At 30.8% G+C, this 15,821-nt stretch overlaps 1 protein-coding gene and 1 long non-coding RNA gene across 2 annotated transcripts in view; one reads left to right on the forward strand and one right to left on the reverse strand.

The window, feature by feature from the left end:
• LOC122629096 (UDP-glycosyltransferase UGT5-like) overlaps positions 1-8,938 on the reverse strand; it is a 43,352-nt gene extending 34,414 nt beyond the window's left edge. The window contains exon 1 of the mRNA XM_043812180.1: positions 7,614-8,938. Coding sequence (XP_043668115.1) covers positions 7,614-8,733 — 1,120 coding nt within the window. The 5' untranslated portion in view covers positions 8,734-8,938. The remainder of the gene's footprint in view (positions 1-7,613) is intronic.
• Positions 8,939-9,388: 450 nt separating this feature from the next.
• On the forward strand, positions 9,389-11,443 carry LOC122629166. The gene is made up of 2 exons (XR_006327196.1): positions 9,389-10,074; positions 10,551-11,443. It is a non-coding gene; the product is annotated as an uncharacterized LOC122629166 (long non-coding RNA).
• The last annotated feature ends 4,378 nt before the right edge of the window (positions 11,444-15,821 follow it).

The raw sequence follows: 15,821 nt of genomic DNA on the forward strand, positions 1-15,821 counted from the left end.
CTGGCAAGATTAGAAGCGTTAAACCGAAATATTGCTTCCAAAGGACGTTGCTTTTATAATAAAAACCACTGCAACATTTGTGGCATTGCCATTAAAATTACTCGTTGCATTTGTCCTATTCATGAAAAATAGAAATGTTAGTATACGTAGATCTGCTGGATTTATCATTCATAGAAAGTTCTCCAAGTTTCAAACTCTGATCACTATATTCGAACATTTGCTGATTTCTCTAAAATGTATCCATATTGATTCTCTTTTCGTACTTGTTTATTAAAATAAATTTCTGTTTAAATTATTATGCTACAAAACTAATCTCAAACAAAATAATAATTATAAACTTATATTATTCTATTAAAATTCTCATACAATATTACAGAGTTAATAATTATTTGAGAAAACTCATTAATAGAATTGAATAACTAATTAGGAGAATACTAATATTATTTTATTAATGATTATTTTCCAAAGAATCAAACAAAATGTCAAATAAATAATTAGAAAAAAAATAAGAGAGAGAGAGAATTTGTAAGTAGCACAAGAATTTTGTGTACATACGCTGAAACTAATGTGACCTTAAACTACTTTCCGAAAGGAGTACATACGTAGGCGAAAATGTTCTAAGAATACAAAATAATAAACTTAGAAGAAACGACTGAACTATAAATAGGAGCGACTCAACTTATTACCTTCAATCAGTTTTACTTCTTTCATTGAACAAATTAATAACTAATCAAAAAGATAAATAACGAGTATCTTTTAACATTATCTAACAAATATTTTTTCGTAGACTTTTCAAACCTAAATTCCACTACAATTTCATTTCATTCATGTTAGTTAATCGACGATACTTCGAATAATCTATACGCGTTCGATCGGATAACCTTTTTCAATGAATAAATCGCCCATATTGGCAATATCTAGTCTAAATGAATGAAAGAGCCAATACGATACTTAAACGATTACGCAAGAGAGATCGAATCATTTAGCTATATGCATACAGTCCTACATATATACGTATGTATATATAAAACTATATATGTATGTATATATATAACTATTTATGTATATACATGTGTATATGTATATACATATATATATATATGTATGTATGTACGTATGTACGTGTATATGTGTGTGGGTGTGTGTGTGTGTGTACATATACGTATTTCCAATAATGAAAACAAAACTATTTAAAAAAAACAAATAGCTAATATTCGGCAGTAGAACAATTTCTCGTATTAATACGAACGTGATAATTGATTTGCTTATTGAAGTAGCCATCTCTTGATTCGATATTCGATTAGCAAATATTGTTCGAATTATTCGATAAAATGTAAAACATTGATCGTACAGCCGTTGCTTTTATACGAAAAATAATTCTTTTCTAAGGACAAACTACGATACAACGATCGATATGCCTCTTCACATCAAATCGTTGAATCCACTCGCTGAAATGGTTTCGAAGCTTTCAAAGCTTCCCGCCCACGCAAGCAGCTTTTGAAGCTTCAAAACTATTTGCTGCTTTCAGAAAGGCCTGGTTGAATGGCGAATATCGAAGTTTCCAAATCGATCTCAATTGAAAAGCGGCTTTCGATATTTCATAGCAATTTACCAACTCGCTATGTAAATTAATACCATCGAAGATATCATTTTGGCTTTACATCGGTAATGTGCTTCTTTAGACTTTAGTGTGAGCTAGTTTAATCTTTAAGACAGATAGCAAAAGAGAGAAAGAGAGAGAGAGAGAGAGAGAGAGAGACAGAGAGAGAGAGAGAGAGAGAGAAGCTTTAGCCTCAAAGAAAATTGCTATTACAACATTAATGTAACTATAATGTTGAAGAACGGTAATCGATACATTACTGTGAGATAAAAAGTTATTAACGAAGTATATAGAAGCTAATTTACGAAGCAAGCTCTTTGTGCTTAGACATTAGCGCGCATAACGTTATAACCATTATCAATATCTTTACATCGACGTTAAGCCTTTGAACATAAAAGGCAAGAAATTTAAAACGTTAAATAACGTAAGGGTCACTCTAGATACAGTGAGTCGACACTCGATTTTAAAAACTTTATTTAAAACATTTTAAAATTTTCTCTTGTGACATATAGAAGACTAAAAGTATACTTACTAATAAGAACGAAATGTAATATGATGAATAAATCTTTGTATATCATTTATATTTTTAAAATGTTATGAAAATTATTAGATGAGTATATTAATTTACACAACATATATTGGAACAATGAGTATGAAACGTTCAAGTAGTTAATTCTTTTTTTCATCCTAGTCATTTTGCGATCTAATGTATCTAATGCAATCTAAAATATTTAAATTATGATCCACGCATAAAACCATTTACTTCAGAAGCTCGTAAGCCGATCAAGGCTACATGTAGTACTAGTAAGTACTCTCGACTAGTCATTGGTGATCAGGTCGACGAACAAACAAAAAACAAGACAAACAGAAAAACGAGTCATCTTTGGATCGCTCATGTTTTCGTGGTCATCGCGGTCGAGTGCGTACGTACTCATATTCTATATTCCCTTGAGTCTAGTGGTCGTCGACGATTGGTTAATACTGCACATATATTCTAACATGACTAGGGAAAATTTAAATATTGAATAATAACACTAGAGCAATTTATAAAATTATATAAAACGTATCGGCGTGTAATGAAATATTTCCAAGAAAATTGTATTTTAAACACATATTATAATGGCTGGTGAATTATTATCAAAGAATATAACCCCTATGATATGATAGCTAAAACATGAAGAAATTGATTTTAAAATTACATTTTACGTTTCTTTTCTTTCTCTCTCTTTCTCTCTCTCTCTCTCTCTCTCTCTCTCTCTCTCTCTCTCTCTCTCTCTCTCTCTCTCTTTTTCTATATCTAATGGCACGATCAATCTGACCAAGACTCCCGCAATGATTCTTCCTCCTCTGAATAATTTAACGTACACTAATCAGCCTCAGCGTGCTGACTTGATCGTAAGTTAGTGACGACGTCGGTAGGATCGCTTTACTCTGATGGCAAAAGAGCAAAGTCAACTAATTGGAAAGCTCGAAAAGCAATTAACCTAAGAGCTCAAAGATAAACATTACTTCGATAATTATCTCGAGAGAATCGTACCAAACGCCTGACCTGTCCGATACGATTACATAATCGATTATATACTCGATAAAATACAAACACATACATGTGTCCATATATACGATCTACTAGTCGTTACCTATTCATGAGTCCACTGTCGAGTGAGTTCTAATGATTTTTAAAACTACAACGTTTCACAACGCTTTTCTAACTCCCTATTAAACTAACGCAATATTACGAAACCTGAAACTCAGGAATCTAAGATAAGAGAGATCTAACAGCGAATCCATATCATTAACTATAAATTTATAATTACGTATTATAATCAAAGTATTGAAGTCGACTACATTATCTAATTTCAAGAATAAAAAAAAACAGTTAAATTAAAAAAATGACGAAAATAATTAAGGCGAAGATAAAACTAAATTAAATTTATTCCGAGAAATAATGAATTTTGTTTGATAACCAGAATATCGAATAAAGATTATTTTTTATTTCCAATATACTTCTATTATATATATTTCTCTTAAAATTAATCTCTGTCCGCAGTTTTTCTCTTTATATAACTTTGCAGTATGTGACTTTTACATAAGTTTTTTTACATAAGTTTATCGCGCATAGTTTTATCGTACAGATACCCGTAGAGAATTTTTTAATATTTTAATAATCATATTATTTAGTTGCTACTATTCAGCCACATATACTCTAGTATTTTACTATTCAATCACATATCTAAAAGTAACGAATTTGAATCAATAATAATTTATAAAAGAACATGAAATGTTAAACTTGATAATACATCAATTATAATGCTTCTATTATTTTCAATCCGATTAAATTTTAACAAGATTTATTCCATATGCACTGTCAATCCATTTATAAGATATATTTTTTATATATCATCGATCTTATCTAATAATAATTTCCGAACCGCAAAAATAATTGTCCATCAACAATCTTATAATCAAAATGAAATTAATGCAAACAAACTCATCTTATCGATCAAATAAGAGGATAAAAGAAAATAAACATTTTAAATCGAACATAATAATTTTTCAAACGTATTGTATCTAACACATTATATCTAAGAAAGATCAAAGACAAAGAAGAATAGGCGAGAGAAAGAAAGAGAGAACGTGAGAGATAGGAAAGAAGACGAAAAAGTCGATATGCATGCACGGCAGGTGCGATCGTCGATCATCGAACGCGTCGTATGGCAATAAAAACCGTCAGCCGTCGTGAAAAAGCCTCGATCAGATTTTCACGTGGGGTTTCGTGGATCGAGATCGAAGAGATGCTGAGAAAAGGAGAGAAGAGGATATCTCAGAGATTCGGCATTTCGAATCCACGAAAAGTCTCAAGTTATTGAAACGAGTGTCAGAGGCCGAAAGTCTGTCTGTCCTTTTCCTTTCCTCTTTCCTCGTTCCTCTTCCATCCTTCTCCTTCTCTTTCTCCTCCTCCTCCTCCTCCTTCTCCTCTCAATAATTCCAAGAAAGTATCGACCACGTGTTCGCAAAGAGTCGCACACGTGCTCTCGATCGATGACAAGACAGGATCTCGTGCGAGTACGTGAAAGGTTCCATGGCAAATGAAATCTATCTTGATGACTCTTAATTGTATTGAATTTTGAAATTGTAAAACATATTTTAATGTTTATAATTATTAATTTAACGTTTATAATAATTCTCTCTTCAATTTTGCTTATGTGCACACATGCAGACACACAAAAATAGATTTTATTAATAATGTTTTAGTCAAATAATGAAACAGAAATGTTGGCCCTAATTTTATTAAAACATAGGAAAAATATTTAATTATTGTTGAAAATACTGAAACGTACACACATCTGGATAAAGTGTTGCAAGTGAAAAACAAAAAGCGTTTCAAATTAGCGTCTGGGTTGCCATCCATATGTGTGTACTTACGTGACTCATGAAAATGTTAATGTACAATGTAACATGTGTGCAACAATTTAATTTTTCATTAAATTTCGTAACGAAAGTTATAATAACATTATTTTTTCGTTAGTATAACTTTAATATTAACGGATATATAATTTAATAATTTTATTAATTATATATCTAAACTAAAATTATATATCTAACTAATAGATATATAATATTATTCTTAACAGTTAAAAGAAAATAGATCAAAATTAATGAATTGTATTTAAAAAATTAATGATTGTTCGATATTCATTCATTCCCAATGCGCTTTTTTTTATAAAGAGAATGCATGAACACTCGCGATATTCTAAATTAAATTTGTTTGTTTTCATATACACTAATTGTGCTATATACGAATCTATTCAACAACTTCTCTGCGATAATTAGTCTTGTGATGAGACGCTTATTTTTAAAACGTTCGTATAACGTGTCTAATTTAAGACACAACATAAGAGCAAACGAATGTCCAAGGTGAAATTCTATACTGTCGTAATGTCGATGTATAATATCTTAACGTTGTTTTTCTTATGAAGCATGACTTACACAATTGTATGGGAAAAACGCTATTAAATATCTAATTAAATAAAAGATCAAAAGATATAATGTTTTCTGAAATTAGCTTGAAATTATTTCGATTTGTAAATATTGATTAAAAATATATCGATTATTTACATAATTATTTTTATAGTTGCAAACAATCAGTTTTTTTTTTACAATTTAAAGAATTAATCGTAATAATCGATAGTTTATTATAATAACAAATACTCCATTTTTTTCATACACATTCTTATACCTTATCGTTCTGAATAGTTTGTTATGCAATTATTATTATATTAAATTTATAAAAAAATAATTGTAAAAATAATTATACAATTTATTATAAAAATGGATTTTCATGCTCTGATAACTAATACGGCGTTTGCTGTAGTTTGATATCTCTTGTTTAACTATGAGTATTCCCAAATCGTTATGTATTATGTCATAGGAAACGTACTATGGGACATTACATATATTGCAAAGAATTTTCGATTTCAAATCTTGAGATCTATGTAAAATTTCTGTATTCGAATTACAGACCATAATTCACAGTCAGTAATTCGTCTTTTTCATTTTAAAATGATCTTCTCAGCCATGTCTTGGCTTTTATTTTTTAGCTTTTATTTAAAGCCGAGATTTCGTCTATACACATTTTTCCCATATTAATCTTCTATCTAAAATCATGATAGTGAATTCTTTCGTGGAATTACTATATCGTTTAATTTTACTAGAGGATATAAATTTTTTCATAAGATGAAAGTCGCATGTGATTTAGTTTATTTTCATTTATTTCAATTTGCAGGTCACGTAACTATATTATTTAGATACTTTTGCAAATTTTAATAGATTTAAATCAATAATAATAATAATAATTTTATAGCTTTTTCTAATAGCTCATCATCGTGAGAGGCAAAACTTATCTTATCATCATGCAAATGTAGCTGTAGTTACTTTTATAGAAATTGATATATCTAGAGTATAAATAAGATACAAGACATATCCAAGCACACGTCCCTGTTAGATTCCAAAATTGATTGGATAGGCTTACTTGAAATAATTACTTCTCGAAATTGCAATACCTTATTTTCTTTTTCAATAAAATTAATTTAGAGATCACAGGAACATAGGTCGTAAATGTCCAGTAAATGACGCGAAACTATCGAAACGTTAATTAATTGATTTCGTTTAACACGACCACGATTTCTTTGTACTCAATATTTCAAGAAGGAAATTTATAGTTGAACGTGATACGTAATATCACCGTTACGAAGATATTGAACCATGCGATGTCCTACAGGAGAACTTCCATTGATCGTCTCTACGTCAAAGCCATTCGAAAAATCTTTTTACCTGCGTACTTACACCGAAATGAAAAATTGACGGGAACGATTGTTCACGATGTCTAAGGATCATTAATTTTCCGTCGGAAATATCAATGAGAAAAATGGTTTGATTCTTTATCTTTTATGTTATTATATATATCCATAAAAAAACATTAAAAATGTTAAATTATCAGATATTGAGCATCTGTTAATCTAATCTTTAATTATCTAATCTAATCATAAAACTTACTTATGATATATGAGTATTATATGTACGTTGCATGCGTATTATATGATATATACGTATTATATATACATTATATGTTCGGAGAATACGCATATATATATATACACACTATTTTGTATGCGTATAGTATATCTGTGTTATTTTCCTCCTCTCTCTCTCTCTATGTAGCTATTATAGATATATAATATACGAATGTTTACTTACTAAATGCATATACAGTACACATACGATACACATAAATACTCATTTCGTACGGAAATCAATCTTGTTGATCAACAGATGAATCTCAATTACAAAGTACACAAGGAAATATGCAATACGATTACACCATCGTTATCAGCAAGAAGAAATGAAAAATAGTAAGATCATTTAGTTTTAGGAAACAAATTAAACAACAACGAAAACTCGACTCGCTCTGTTTAATTCTAGATTGATCGAATTGATCGATTTGTTTTCTACTTACTTAATATGTCGAATTGTGGTAACCATTTGCTGATGAAAACGTTGTCAGGTTTGTCAAGGAAATCATCAGTTTCCCATTTCCAGATTACTTTTCTTGGTATAGAACCAAGGACCTTGACAATAGCCTGAAGTTTGTCCGGTGGCATCGATGATGTTTTGATCATGGATCCAAGGCAAAAGTACAGTACACCTTCCTTCGCTTCATCGAGAAACTTAGCAATGTCTTGTGGTAGTGGCTTCGTTGAAGACGGCAGATGAACACCACCAATTTCAATGACGTTTGGAAGTAATGGTCTGGAACCATGGAGAGACCAATGCGTGTTCACCAATAAAATCGATTGCTCTTTGGCAATATCTTTGAATCTTGGCAAATGGGATCCAAAAAGTTTTTCGGCTGGGACACGATGATACCAGTCGTACCAGAAATCAAATAAAATATTTTGTATATGGATCCATAAGAAATTTGCAGTTCTATCGAAGAAACTCATTGGTTTTCTTCTCTGTCCGAATACAGAAGGTATGTTAGCTTCGTCATCGGGATTTCCAATATGATTATTCGTCCAGGACATGATCTGACAAGTTGTTATTCCCACGAAAGGCACCTTATACTTATGTACTATACTCAAGAAACAATCGGTGTTGAAGTTCTCTATGAAAATTAAGTCGAATTTCTGGTTTGAACGAAGAAGTTCGAGAATCTTTGAATTGCTCAGCCCATTGTCACAACTAATTTGACCACGATTTTTAAGATGATTTAATTCCATTAATAAAGTAATGATCGGTAAATGACGTATTTTGCTTAGATCGATCGAATCCTCGTTAATTATATAATTCTCATCGATCAGACTGATCTCCTTGTAATTAGGTAATGGTTCCCTTGCCTTGCTACTGTTCGTTCTTGGAAAATATGAGATCACTGTTAGTTCATGTCCACGTCTGGCTAATTCTTCTAATATAGGTTGAATAACGAAGAAATGACTTTTTCCGGGATGTGGGAATATCCCGAGAATCTTTAACTTCCTGTCAGGCGATTTAACATTAAACTCACTTTTCACCTCGAAGCAAATGAAACAGGACACAATGAAAACGTAAAAACATAGATTGGTCCAACGTAAATACATTTTCGCAGAACTCTTAAGCGAACCGTCCGCACATACATTCGACCCCGTACTGAGATCTTTCCAACCTCTACCAGATAGTATATAGATACACAGTATTGTATAACTATTATTCGCAAGATGAAATTCTAAGAGACCATTCACATCTATTTAATCAATCACAGTTTCGCTGATATTACGAGATAAATTCTATTCGATATTATACATTTATCAATTTCTTGGGAGTGCTTGGTTACGTTTAACTTTAATTACGAAATCTAATCAATGAAACCGTTTAATTAACTCTGTTCCCGTACACGTATCTTTTTTTTATATTGTTAATCTGAGAACAAATACAAAGAATCGTTAAATGTCACTTACGACGATAAGGTAAGAGTATTATCAAAAAATTAAAGAAAAAAAAAGAAAAACAAAAAAAAATAAATTGAAAAATGTATGCCCCTTTATTATACGTACCTGGCAATTTGTTCGTTCCTCCTCTTCTCGAATTGGCGCAAACTAGATTGGTTATTCTCAGCCGTTGATCTGTTTATCGCACTCATTCTATCTCTGTCTGTCTGTCTGTCTCTCTCTCTCTCTCTCCCTCTCTTTCTCATTCTTTCTTTCTCTCTCTCTCTCTCTCTCCATCCTTCTCGCTACGCTACTTGAATTTCGCTACGCTACGAACGATAGAAACATGAACGAAGCTGATTTCAATGAAATCTTTTTCACGCTAAAGGAGGCCTCGGGTATATTTCTCATTTCACAAGCGGCTCGTAACCGATCGGTAGTGCGTACGCCGCAAATCGGACTCGAAAACCATGAAGAAGAGCTTCAAGTTAAATCTCGAACACGAAACGAACTCTCATCAAGATGAAAATTACCCTTCCTTGATGCAAAACTTCTCGAGTGACTGGATAGTCTAAAAGTGAACGAACGATTTTGATCAGTTCAGTGAGAAGAAAACTAATATTAAAGCGAATAAGTAATTTAGAAATTTTCATATAAACTTACGACGACGTTAAACTGGATTATTATCTTATACAGCATGATGCTTTTTTGAAAATTCTAAGAATATGAAATTCGTAAAATAAAACTATTGCGTTTTGAAGAGGCTTATTTGTGTTTAAGTCCACTTGAGAATTAAATTATCGCAAATTAAACCTCGATAATATCTTTCTTGTTAGAGAAAATAACATTTACGATAATAATTATCGAGAAATGACAAACACGAAAATACTTACAAAGATAAAATTGTAGAAGACCTTCAAATTAATAACAATACATGAGGTAAAAATATTGTGAACAAAGGAATGTAAAGGTTATCTGACTCTTATCCGAAATCGAGCAACAAAACAAACGAACGTAAATATAACACTTATTTAGATGGGCATAGACGAATCTCAAAAGAACATAGTACTAAGCGTTCTTGGTGATAGTAAACTCTCGGCGAACGTGATTATCTGAGAGTAAAAATTCTTGAAATTGTTCTTAAATGGATACAAAATATGAGAGTACTTTCGAGAGTAATTATCGCAAAACACTCTCAAGTGGATCGCTACTTTTAGAGTTCTCCGAAGCGACTAATCAACCGGCAAACCGGTTAGAAAAATTAGGGGAAAAGGAAAAGATAAAAATAAAGGGAGAAGAAAAAAAATGAAGAAAAGTGAAAGGAAAGGAATATTTGATTGATTCGAGATGTATCCGTATTATTCTATTAGATTATATTTAAACACGATGTGACTGCACAAAGTTACCATTATAACGTAAATATTTCAAAGGTAAACTTAAGACAAATATTTGACCTACGAGTTTACCTTTTGAGTTTTTCTCCTGTTTAGGAAAGACCGGAAAACTGAATATTCATAAGGAATGTCTGAAACACAAATAAGCAATCGCTAAGGATCCTTAATTTTGTCTACGAAATCTATGAAATAAACACTCAATGAATTCTCAAAGACGAGCGTTTCGTACAACAATAAAAAATAGTAGGTCTTGAGAAATCTTCACGGATGAGGCATTTGAAAATCTTTTTCTCGATCTCCCTTTTACTCATTCTTCCTTTCATCTCATTAACCGAATAATATCCAGTGAGAAAATATAATTAAGCGAAAGCTATTTGCCTCGTATTGAAATGAAATCGAGTATTGGACATGATTGTATTTCTTAGAAGGCAGAGGAGCAGTAACCGCAGAGACGACGATTCCAACGTTCTCGAATATTCCCAAGGGTTAACAATGTCCTTAATGACGTAACATAATTACGAAGAAGCTTTCCCTCACGATGTACGTCACCGGCAAACGCGGGAGCTTAATTGTAAAGCCTGGAAGATCGAGGCTAAGCGGCTAAACGAGCACGATCGTCCTTGACGAAGGACTCCGAGGTAAAGCTCCTAATCTGAACTTTTCCTTCTCTTCCTCTTCAAGCTGCTTCTTTACGTCGTTCTCATCGATATAGAAACATCAAGAGATAAACCACAATGTCATCCTGCGCTACCATTAGAGAGTAATCGCTTTAGAAACAGCCTCTCCTTTCTATTTTATCATTCTCTTACCAGATTTACTAAAATCCCTTTTCGAAAGACCCATTTAACACTTATGATTATGTACTCGTATAAAAGGAAATATTATATGAAACATCATATGAAATATTATTATACTTAGAACCTATTTAACGATCACAATTATATCGTACTCCTGTAAAGTGAAATTAAAATAAACGAATGCTATTAATATTTACATATATGAAATTCTTGCATGTAGATTACGTATTCTCAGAAAGTTTCAAACAAATGAGTTGCCATGATCACCTCGTTAAACGTCTAAACTAGCAAAGTGGCTCTTTAAAGAGAGAGAGAGAGAGAGAGAGAGAGAGAGAGAGAGAGAGAGAGAAAGAGAAAGAGAGAGGTGCAATACAATATGCAAATCATCTAAAAAGATCAATAAAACAAGTAAAACGAATTAATCGAACATTTTCGATCATGCGAAGCAATTATGCTAAGCGTTCGTTAAATGTAAGAAAGTAAAATAAACGATAAAATGAAGAAAACGTTTTAAAGATGCATTCAACTTGCCAAGAATGAAACAATATTTAGGTGTACGCTACATTTCAACATGATTTTTTCTTTTTTCGCAAATTAGTACCGTATTGTTTTCCAAAAAAAAAAAAGGAAAGAGGAGAAAAAAAAATCTAGAAAACAATTCGTGCAATTTTACGTTCAACGAAGAAAAACACGCAGCAACGCAATTATGCGTCTAAGAAAAAAGCTTCTGGAAAGTCGATGAGAGGACAAATAAAAGCGAGATTTTTTTAAGTGTTACCTTCGTGAACTTACGTGAACTTGGGAACCTTTCGTTTAGGAAGGGTACCTCGAAGGGTGGCTTAGACGATCTAAAAAGAAAAAAATTGCTGATTCTCGAATAAACCAATTGCCGATCGGTCGTAGATAATTTCTTGGACTCCATCATTTTCTAATTTGTTTTCCCCTTTTCTCTCTCTCTCTCTCTCTCTCTCTCTCTCTCTCTCTCTCTCTCTCTCTCTCTCTCTCTCTCCCTTTCTTTTTCTCTCTCGAATTTCCCATGAGTAAGAGAAAGGGGAAGTACCAGCGTTCACTCACACATCTTTAACGTGTTTCCTCGCATACGTTACCGCAAACAAAACAGCCTGTGGATGTGGAGCTAGCTCACGTTGTTTAATTCATGAATCGGTGCTAGAATGCAACGTTCACGTAGAAAGATCGCCTACGAATTAGTTGGAAGGAAGAAGCCCAAAGGACCGAAGAGCCTCTGGCGAAACTCGACGATGGAAAATGAAGATATACTTCCCTTTTGCCATGGCCGCAAAAATCTTCACGAGAGATTTATGTGCAAACGCTAAGAAAGAAACTTCATCGTACCGAGGGAAAAACGAATGCGATATTTGCACGTAAATATCTGTGAAATTCACATAGTTAACTGTAGTCGACGAAAGTTTCACGAAATCAAACTTTTTCGATGGAATTTTGCATCCGTTTATTTCTTTTTTTTTTTTTTCTTGCTAATCTTCCTTTTTGACAATATCATCAGATAAATGTGGAAATGTTTATGCACTTAAAATATGTTGAAATATGCAAATCACATATTGAAATATGAAAATATAATATATGAACGTATGCATAAGTATAACAATATATGTATGCAAAAAGAAGTGAAATATTATAAGTATATTGAAAACGTACAATAATTATATTATTATTATAATTATTATTTAAATCACATTAAACTACGAGTATTCTTTTTATATTAGTTATAGATAATTGATAACGTTTATCAGATAAGATCAATTTCCATAGAAAGAATGATCGTTCAACATTATCTATACGACGTGATCGGAGAATATTTGAATTTAATTCAGTAAAGAAATCTTTAATTTTACACTGGTTCTTTAACAACTTTACTTTTCAAAATTTTTGCGATTTGTAATATAGTTTTATATCCAGAATTTATCTTCAAAACTGCATTTCGAAATAATTATCTTCCCAAAACTTATAGATTCAAATTTTTAAGTTTCATTAAAAATCATGTAATAATTAAATCAAATTGGTTAACATCATTACACTTATCTCTAACGTTTTCATATTATTTGGTAATATTTAATAAAAAACAAGTTTTTATGAATACTAAATTTTGTACGAACTGTTCATGTTGAAATAAATGTTGTCAATATAAAAATACAAATGAAATATATTTAAATGCCATACTACAAATATTAATGTTATACAATTCGCTGTTTCGAATTGTACTAAAGTATATACATATATCGTAGCATTATCGCAGTCTTGTAAACTCAAGAACACCAGAGCTGTATTTGTTGTCATTTCACGGAGAATTACTTGGTACTGTATATAATGGTTGTGTATGTTATAGAATGTTATGAGTCTGAGTAAATTTCCGAAATTTTGATTCCGCTTGCGGCAAATTGCAAAATTGAAAATGCAGTAAATAATATAGAATTTAAGAATAAATATGACAAGCGTAAATGAATTATGCAAAATAATTTTCCATATTTAAAAAAATATGTACAAGATATATAATATAAATAATACATATCTGAAACTTCCTAAAAGTTAAACAAATTTTTATCTACGGGTGTCTCGATAAGAAGATTAAGTTGTTATCGATTTGAATGTAAACAAATAGATAAATGTCTTGCTGCTACGACTATATTTTTCTTTTCAAACACAAGTGCGTTAGTAAGAATGATCGTTCTTTATTTTAATTGCATTTTTAACAAAATACTATTAAGTTTACACTCATCATTACGTATTTATATAACAGTAAATAAATTAATAAGATAAATTGTATTTTTCTTTCGATAAATAATTATTAATTAATTAAACTTACGAGCTATTTAACAATTGTAACTTAAAAAAATATAACTTCTAATATACAAATGCTTGATAAATAAACAAAATAATATTATTCCTATAGAAAATGCCAAGAAAAGGAGAACGATTTGTAGAAGAGAAATGAAAAATATTTGAATAAAGAAAGACTGATTATCCTTTATTAATAAAGAACGGTATAATTTATCAAAGGTAGGCCTTAAAAAGATTTGTGACAAAACTAAAAAAGCTGGACATACCAAAACGAAACTAAAAATTAGACGAAAGCGGAAAACAACACGTCGTCAGAATAATTTAATAATTCGAGAAATAAAAAAGGATCCATTAATGACAGGAAACGAAACAATAAGCAATTTAAATTTAACTATTCACCTGCATAATAGAAATTCGGCAAAGAATTGCCGATGCAGAATATTACGAGTGCGTACATTACAAGAAACCATAATATCAAAAATTAATGCTGTAAAACAGTTACAGTTTGCGTATGAATATTTAAATAAACCAATGATTTTTTGAGAAAGTATTATATAGAGTTACAAATCAAAATTGGAAATCTTAAATAATAATAAAAGTCATTATGTTCGAAGAAAAATAGGAAAAGATATTGAAAAAGGCAATGTAAACATGACCACGAAACATGAGGATACTTCTATAATGATTTGAGGATGCTTCAATACTTGAGATTTAGAAAATTTAGTATTTATTAATGACAGATTAACAACAATTAGATATATCGATATATTACAAGAAAATTTATTCGATTCTGCGAAAAAAATGGATTTTCAAAAGAATTTCACATTACAACAAGAAAATGGTGCGAAACAAATCGCCTTAAAGCTATATAAGAAAAATGCACGTTAAACTAAAATAAATAATATTTAACATTTTTATAATATTATTTATATATTATTAACTTACTTTCTGATGCTGTTATATAATGTATAAAATATACATTTTTCATTTATTGCTGTTTATTTATTAATAAAAAATTAAATTATTGTTTTACTCTGATTTATATAATATTATATAATTATTTAGATAGTTTATTATTTTATTATTTATATAAAAAAAATACATACATATTACATATATTACTTATATAAACAAAAGTATATAAATAAAAAAATACGTTACTAAAACATATTTCATTATTATTAAACATATTCATTTACCTGCATATGCCAATCGTTAACTTACTTTTTGAGGCAACTATAGATTTCATATTATTATCACTTTCCGATAAAAATATGCATTTGCATGAACATTTGCAATCTTATTATCAGACTTCCATAATTTCTTACGTTCTTTACCTGCATCACGTTTCATCCGCTTTTCTCTCCCTCGCCCCCTTCTCTCTCTCTCTCTCTCTCTCTCTCTCTCTCTCTCTCTCTGTTTTATGACGAGTCTACGCTTTTTACGAAATTATGCTTTCGTCGTTTAAGAGCACACGCTGTTCCTATTAAAAGCATTACATTTAATTATTCCTGTCCATGTCCCACGCGTTTATTTCTCTTTTCTTCTCTCTTTTTCTTTTTTTAGAATGCAAGTCAAGTTTAGTACGAGCCGTGAATTTCTGTCGGGAAATAATCGAGAATAAATTTTCATATTTGAAAAGAGATAGATCCTTTTAAAGGAAGATAAAAGTAATCGTCAAATCATCACACTGAAATCGTTTTGAATTTCATCAACAATTCGGTACTTTTCGCGTTTGAATTTTTTTTTCAAAATT

The sequence above is a fragment of the Vespula pensylvanica genome, chromosome 1 (genome assembly GCF_014466175.1).
Source record: "Vespula pensylvanica isolate Volc-1 chromosome 1, ASM1446617v1, whole genome shotgun sequence".
Lineage (NCBI taxonomy): Eukaryota > Metazoa > Arthropoda > Insecta > Hymenoptera > Vespidae > Vespula > Vespula pensylvanica.